Below are 8125 nucleotides of genomic sequence, written 5' to 3'. Positions count from 1 at the left end.
GCGGCCAGAGGTGGCGGCGGCGGGACCTTCTCTAGCACTTTGCAAGAATGTAAATAAATCCTGTACTAGGCAACTCAATATATTTTTGTTGTATTGGTGACAACTTAAAGTATAGCAAGATAAGAACCTACACCAAGTATAAGACCTAAATATGTCTTACAGATGCTACCTTTTTCAGTTAGTGTGTGTTAAGACTTGTTTCTTTTTTCAGTCTTTCAGCCTTCATTTATCCATATGTCAGGGCCCAGAGTCAATTCATTTTTTCTTGGAAGTTCTTCAGGAGTTAATTTTTCTATCATTTTAAGTCCTATAGAGGAAGAGACAGGTAAGAACCCTTTGCTTGACTTCTTCTCCCTCCTCCCCCCAAGAGAATGTAAATAACTACTTGAATTATTAATATTTCTTGACACAGTAACTTTTAGAGAGATGGCAATGCACTTCCTTTAGTGCTTTAATAGTTACTGAAGTAGGAATTCCTTAGGACTTCTGCCAATTAAGCCCTTAGCCCTCTGCTAACTTCTTGCCAGCTGGGCTTGCATGTGTGCTTACTTACAGGCCTAAGAGGAGTTTAAATGTGCTTCTTATTTTCCAGTCTCTTCTAAATGACAGTGGAATACTTTTAAAATTTTTATTTTGATATAGGAAAATTGCAACTTGCAAATTGCAGTGGAAGTAAAAGAGCTGGTGATTGGAATTTGAATGTAACACCTGGTATGGTATGTACAATACTGATTCTTCCATAAAATGGGAAGGATTGAACTGTCCTATCTTATAATCTTATAATAATGAAATATTAGCAAAATGTTAATGCACTAACAACCCATTTTGAATGCCTTGCCCTTGCCTTTTTTCCTTGATGTATCCCTTTGTGTGGATACATTTTTTCCCCCTCTACTCTGCCCTGGTGAGACCACATCTGGAATATTGTGTCCAGTTCTGGGCCCCTCAGTTCAAGAAGGACAGGGAACTGCTGGAGAGAGTCCAGCGTAGGGCTACAAAGATGATGGAGGGAGTGGAGCATCTCCCTTCTGAGGAGCGGCTGAGGGAGCTGGGGCTCTTTAGTTTGCAGAAGAGGAGACTGAGGGGAGACCTCATTCATGTTTATAAATATTTAAAGGGTGAGTGTCACGAGGATGGAGCCAGGCTCTTCTTGGTGACAAACAATGATAAGACAAGGGGTAACGGACACAAACTGGAACACAGGAGGTTCCACTTCAATTTGAGAAGAAACTTCTCAGTGAGGGTGACAGAGCACTGGCCCAGGCTGCCCAGAGAGGTTGTGGAGTCTCCTTCTCTGCAGACATTCAAAACCCGCCTGGACGCCTTCCTGTGTAACCTCATCTGGGTGTTCCTGCTCCGGCAGGGGGATTGGACTGGATGAGCTTTGGAGGTCCCTTCCAATCCCTAACGTTCTGGGATTCTGTTCTGTGTGGATGCCCTTGCTGGAGTTTGCCGAGATGCAGCTTTGACACGGGTTCCTTCTCGTCATCCTCTCCGGAGTTGCCTGTACTGCCTGGCTGGCTGTAGCATTTGAGAACGTTTCAGATCTGCTGGAAGGAGCTAATGGAAATAAAAAAGCTGTGGTTTTAAACAGTATGCATTCTGGAACATCTATATTTATTAGACTTGCCTTCAGTGTTACGTTGAACTTAATTTCTTAGAGGTTTTATGAACTCTGCAGTCATTCCAGTTTTCAACTGAAGGTAGCTGTAAAAACTGTAATTCACTTTTCGGTATTTGTTATTTTCTTTAGAATTATGCATGTGATTTCTGAGGCAACTTAATCTGTGTGCAGACCCTTTGTCATTCCTCTCTCAGCAGATGTCCAGTTTTATATAGGATTAATATAATTGCATTGTAGCGCAGACAAAGGTGGTACTCAAACTTCTCTTTCAGAAGGTGGTGAGGGCTATATAAAACTAATTTAATAAAGGATGTTGAAGCTGTGAAACTTTTATTTTCCATTTTTTCAGAATGCTGCCAAAGTGACTGTAAGTTTGACTAGAAATCTGCAGTTGTGTTTGCCAAATGCCACTGACTGCTGTGCAGCACCTCTCTGCGTGGTTGAAACGCTTCAGGTTTTAGCTTGCCGGGATTCAGCGATGTTGGCGAATCTCGTGATTCAAGCTGAAATATACGCCAACTCTTCCTTTACAGGAAATGTGTCTGGTAAGTGTTTAGGTACTCGAAAGGGCATTTTGGATGTTCTTTTCCTCCATATATGGAAAAATAAAAAACTGAGATTTGGGAAGCAGTAAGTGGTGTTGAATAATCATGAAAGGAATTTAATGAAAGGTGTGTACACAGAATAAACTGCAATGTGTGTGGTCTATTTGGATTCCAGTCCATTTAATCTGATTTTATATTTGTTATTTTTATTTATTTATTATTTAAATGTGTATTTCTTTTACAGAAAATGCAACTATCATCCCAAACCAGGCTTTTCAGCCACTGGGCTCTTGTCCTTGTGATTTGACAGCTGGAGCTTGTGACGTTCGTTGTTGCTGTGATCCGGTATTTATTTCATATTAAACTTTATTTAGGTGTTTCAAAATTTCTAGGCTCTTTCTGTTGTCTGGGAAGAGAGAGAGGTACTGAATGCTTCAGACTAGATGGGGCTAGAGGGCTTGTCTGGATTTTCCAGTATTTCTAATAGTAAATATGACCTCTCTCTGCAGAATTAGTTTGATTTACCCCGTTTACAATCATACCATGGTTTGTGTTGGAAGGAGCCTTTTGAAGTCATCAAGCCAATCCCCCCCTGCAATGAGCAGGGACATCTTCAGCTATGTCAAGTTGTTCACTATGGCCTGTGGTAATACAATTGCTGTGCTAAAAAGTGACCATTCCTTTCCCTTTCAGGAATGTACACCAGACTTGAAGCAGCTATTCAATGAATCATGTTTCACTGGAGTGTTTGGTGGGGATGTAAACCCACCTTTTGATCAGCTGTGCTCCTCTCAGTCAATGGAATACATTCCCGATTGGTTTCCCTTCCTTTGCGTACAGTCTTCTCTTAACAATACACCATTTCTTGGCTACTTTTACCATGGCTCGACGTAAGTCTTAAGAAAACTTATTTTCTCAACACACGCATTAGGCATGCTACCGAGAACATAACCTGGTTTTATAATGAAAGTTATTTCAAAATTGGAGTTTTAGAGTGTGAACTTTAAATGCAAACGGAGAAATGTCATTGGTACTATAGGAGAACATGGGACATGAAAGTGAATATATGATTATTTGTGTGAGGTAGAGAGTAAAGAACTGTTTATTTTTTTAAACTTGTTTGCAGTTCTACGCTCAAAGTTCCTTCGTTTAAGATCCCTTTACAAACTTCTCCTGGGAAACTCTTCACTGGTTACAGACAAGGAGATCCAATTATGACAGAAGAAAATGAGTATTTTACCATTCCCCAGGTAATCACTTTATGTTTAGGAGCTTTTGATTCTTCTTGGTTTGTTTGGTACTCTCTGTATATTATGCTCCTTATGGCTTTGTAGCCAGATTCTGCAACTTGCCGTTTTGAAGGGATGGGATGTATTTTTCACACACACACAAAAAAGGCTCAATTATTTATGATCCCCCTGCCCATCTCCCCAAATGGCAATATCTTAATTATGTGAAGAGGTAAAAGTGAGCTTGGCATCCCAATTAATGGGATCATAATAGGATTTATCCTATTTCTGTATTTTTTGGTTTGCCTGCTGCATTACTAAGCACTGTAGTTGGTTTTCCTTTTGAATCTTAGTCATCTGGTTTTACTTTTTTCAAATTCCTTTTACATTTTGTAGAGACTTGTTGGTTATAATGATTTTGACACACGAGGATGAAGCCATACTGTACACTGAAACTTTTTAAAGCTGTGCTTTTTAAATTTTAACCTCTCTTGCTGCAGATTGAGATATTTTGATAACATCAGATTACTTGTTTGTTAAAGTGCCAAATATGGCTGTAGTACACACTTGAAGCATTTCAGTAACAAAGAGTCTTCAAATGAAAAGCAAGGGGCTAGAAAAGTCTCCAACTTACTTATTTCTGTTGAACCACCTGCAGCAATCCATGGCTGGACAGTGCGTTGGAAATGCCCCTGTAGCTTATCTCCAGAACTTCGATGCCAAATGCCTTACCAATCTGGCAGCTTACAAGGAAGGACTGCCCCATGATGTGAGGGTGAACAGCGGTACTGGAGGTACGCTGCGTAAACCCTAACAGAAATGTTTCATGTTCCTCAGAGCTGCTAGAGCAGAACAAACCTGACATGGTATCTGTTGACGTAGCTACATGAAATGTCTTTGTTACCTGGTGGCTACTCTGTCTGGGGATGTTCTGTTCCTGTTTCTGATGACCTTCTAGCACATGTCCCACTATTTCCCAACATTTAGGAAATGAGAAATAGTGGGATCGGCCTTTGTTTCCTATTTATCCATTTCTGGTAACTTGTGCTGATCATGGCTACACATGACAGAACAGCATCTCTCGCACTTATTTTCAGACTGTTGCAGAGCCCTTTTTCTGCCAAGAGGGTGCAGTGTGATAATTCTAGAATTAGTGAGAAGTGCTTACTTTCTCCATTGCAAAAGCATATACTTACAAAGTGTCCTTCTGGAGCTCGAGATATGATCACCAGAATGAATAGAATTTATTATATGTTATGTGACTGTCTAATTTTGTTTATCTATATGACCTTTGTAAGACCCACAGATAACTAGCAATGCTCTCAAAGTCCATAAACTGATTGGTCCTTTACCGAAACTAATTTTCTAAATAATTTTATACTCCATTTTCATAACAACAAGGATTGCACCTTGGATGTGAAAACAGTACGTCTGTCTCTCTTCTTAGTCAGGATTACTGCAGTGGGGTTTTTTTGTTCTCAGACTTTGTCCAACAAAATGTCATCTATGGGACCATCGCTGACGTGGGCAAATTCATCACTGAAAGTGGTATGTCTCTTCATTTAATAAATATGTTTCTTACCTAACTGGGATTATATAAGAAATAGATTATTTTGATGCCTAAAATGTTTTTTTTCCTGCTGCAGTTCTTCGGAGGTATCTTGTATATTGCCTGACATTCCAAAAGTAAACTGCTTGGCTTACTGCAAAGCAGAAAGTATTTAATTTACCTGAACTTAATTTAAAGTTGGTGAAGAAATTGAGTCTCTTAGCTTACACTAAAAATAACTTTTGAGAAGAAGAAAACCCTCAAAAACCCAAAGATAAAAAGAATGCTTTAAAAATGATCCAGGATGAACAGGCAAGTGGGATGGGCAGACTAGTATAAGCAGATCTGTATGTCCCTGTTTTGTGAGCTCTCGTGCCTTTTTGGGATGAATGTTATTCTAGAATTTTGCTAGAGTTCTTGATGTGTTCTTTTTCAGCTACAGTGACATAGCTTTCTAATTAGTAATGCTTTTCATTATGGCCTTTTTTTTCCTCTTGCCAGAAAGCCTTCATCCTGCTGAGGTTCTGTGTCGAAATGTAACTTTTGCAGAACATTATACGTTCATTTGTAAAGATGAGAAGATAGAGCAGATAAATGTCACAGTCCTCCTTGGAAGTTTATGCAATGGAGGTATGAAATTTCTTTTACAATTTTTGATTTAATTTTTTCTTCAGCATGGAAATTCTGTGAATGCATCTCTTATTTACTAATACTTCTTAAAAAGAATTTCTTCTGGACTCTGGAATGAAAGTTGATGGGGCTGATTTCCATTAATTTGTATTATTTTGAAACTTCTGTTACTAATGAATGATGGAAGCTTGTGTACTACGTAGAGTATATGTTTTGCTAATTTACTTATTTAAAAGTAAAGCCACATTTTTTTTAATTTTACCAGAAATACTGACACAGAGATTCACAGTCAAGTTTCAAAGTTTGAAGAGTACTAATGCAGAAGAACTCTTTGGAAATCCAGGTATTATGACTTTATTTTGCCTCTTAAAAGTGTAAAACAAATTTCATACTGTACAGATCATTATCAGTGACTATGTTTTATATCTCTTTATCAGTGACTATGTTTTATATCTCTTTTATACTTCTTTGTGAAAGAGCCCACCTCCCTGTCTTCATGTACTGCCAGTTTTAATAGTGGTGATTGATTCTTAGGCTTTTGTTGTATCGATATTGATTATTTAAAGTGAGGATATTCCTACTGTAATGGAAATGTCTGTTCATTTATTTCAAGGCTGCTGGCATTTATTATTAAAACAATGCTAATGGTTATAGTTTCTTACGCAGTGTTCACAATTTACCCTTGTATATTTAGGTTATCAAGTTGGAAAACCACTGAGAGCTGCAAATAGGAATATGAATGCTTCAGATACTTTCGGCAGCCTAAACATTTGGCAGCCAGGTACAGGCTTGTGAGGTTGCAATTTCAACTGTAGTTAATGCTAAAATGCTCCCTTTTTTTTTTCCTTTTCATGTTTTAATTAAGAACTTCTGCCAAGTTTTGCTTTTCTAGGCTATTCTCTAGACTTTATTCCAACTTAGTGAGTAAGCTTCTAATGCTTTCTTGGAAAATTTGAGTGGACTTTATACCACTTGGTGTTTTGCATTCTAATGTTTGATATTTTTGCACAAAATTGAAAGCTAGAGATTGAAAGGTTGATATAGGAAAGCTCAAGTAAGATGTTTTCGTTTCATAGCTGGCAGAGGCTTATGTACATCAGCAACTTACACACCAGTTTTATTTGGACTAAATTCACTCTCTGGGTGCATTCTAGAAGTTGGCATTAATGAAGATTGCAGCCTTTTAAGGTGAGCTACGTAGGTTCAGTTGTTTTTTTCCCTGCATCCTTCTTGGTGCTTGTTACACAGCTCTACAATCAACACTGTTATATTATTTTTAAATGTTTATATATGCATTTCAGCTCTCTCTGGTTGACGGTCTCACTTCTTTTGAAAAGGGAAATGATAATAATGGTTTCGCTCAGATCTCCCTCTATTCAAATGAGAATTGTGTTGGAGTGGAATGCTTTGCCATTTCTTCCCTTCAGCAAGCAACTCGGTTGTTCAAGTTTGGTTTTGTCAAGTGGTGACCTCTTTCAGAGGAAACTGACCTTATGATATAATCATAGAATCATAGAGTTGTTTGGTTGGAAAAGACCTTTCAGATACTGCAATCCAGAGTGGTAGACGGTACAGATTTACTTTTTGTGAAATCTTACATTCTTATTTTGCAGAGGAAATGTAACTGAGAAGTTGAACTCATTAATACAAGCCAGTCACGTTGGAAAGAGGGCTAATTCACGTTACAGTGATCAAAATGACTGGGTGGAAATCATGCGTAAGTGAGGTTTGTGGTGGTGTTTATAGTCTGAATATGCCCATACAATGAATAGAGCATCTTAAAATAAAACTAGGCTTTAATTTCCAATGCCTAAAGATACTGATCTGTGTGTCTGGATCCATCCGTCCATATACATGTACACACATGCATGTAACTGAATATGTGTAATAATATTATTACGGAAAACACAATGTTTTCCATAATATTTAAATTCAGATAACTCTGTTCTCCTCCATAGGTCTTAATCCACTTAATTCTGATACCAATGTGAGCACTGGAAACTTAAAAGGCATTTGTCCAGATATTCCTGCAAATCTGAACATTCACATCATGTTTGCTGACGTGGGTGCTGTACAAGGGATTCCCCAGCAGGAGATTCTTGCTGTGCAGATCAGGTACAGAGAGTTGTGTCTCTATCTGACAAATAAATGTTTCATTTTGAGACTTGCTTACCTAACATATCCAGATTAAATCTGAGAAAAAATGTTATTTTTGTTATTTCCAATTTCTTACATGCCTTTTATTTGTGCCACCTAAATTCCTTTGATCATAACCAGGTTTGCCTTTCTCCCTCTGAAATGAAAATTTAAAAAGTTGTAATGATTAAAAGTAGATAATCCTTCTACTTCACTGAAGTGTTAAATAACATCTATGATGCTGCTAGTAGTAGGCATACACAGGGCATTTCATCAGAAGAACATTTTAATTTCTTGTCACGTGGTGGAAGTGACAACGTTGTCCTGTGTTCTGCCTTACCCCAGTGTAGAGATCTTCTTGAGAGTGGTGGTAAATAGTTTATTCTTTCTCAAACCAGGGAATTTTCTCTTT

General features: G+C 38.1%; 1 protein-coding gene across 1 annotated transcript in view; it reads left to right on the top strand.

The window, feature by feature from the left end:
- The window catches only part of TCTN2 (tectonic family member 2), a 10475-nt gene that overhangs the window by 454 nt on the left and 1896 nt on the right, over positions 1-8125 (top strand). The window contains exons 2-15 of the mRNA XM_010190943.1: positions 212-325; positions 643-716; positions 1974-2169; positions 2414-2514; positions 2863-3059; positions 3296-3419; positions 4057-4192; positions 4881-4946; positions 5449-5577; positions 5843-5920; positions 6272-6358; positions 6654-6765; positions 7191-7294; positions 7536-7692. Of these exons, the coding sequence (XP_010189245.1) occupies positions 212-325; positions 643-716; positions 1974-2169; positions 2414-2514; positions 2863-3059; positions 3296-3419; positions 4057-4192; positions 4881-4946; positions 5449-5577; positions 5843-5920; positions 6272-6358; positions 6654-6765; positions 7191-7294; positions 7536-7692 (1675 nt within the window). The remainder of the gene's footprint in view (positions 1-211; positions 326-642; positions 717-1973; positions 2170-2413; positions 2515-2862; positions 3060-3295; positions 3420-4056; positions 4193-4880; positions 4947-5448; positions 5578-5842; positions 5921-6271; positions 6359-6653; positions 6766-7190; positions 7295-7535; positions 7693-8125) is intronic.

This window comes from Mesitornis unicolor, unplaced genomic scaffold, assembly GCF_000695765.1.
Source record: "Mesitornis unicolor isolate BGI_N332 unplaced genomic scaffold, ASM69576v1 scaffold17428, whole genome shotgun sequence".
Classification (NCBI taxonomy): domain Eukaryota; kingdom Metazoa; phylum Chordata; class Aves; order Mesitornithiformes; family Mesitornithidae; genus Mesitornis; species Mesitornis unicolor.
This window is presented reverse-complemented; position numbering and strand designations above follow the sequence as displayed.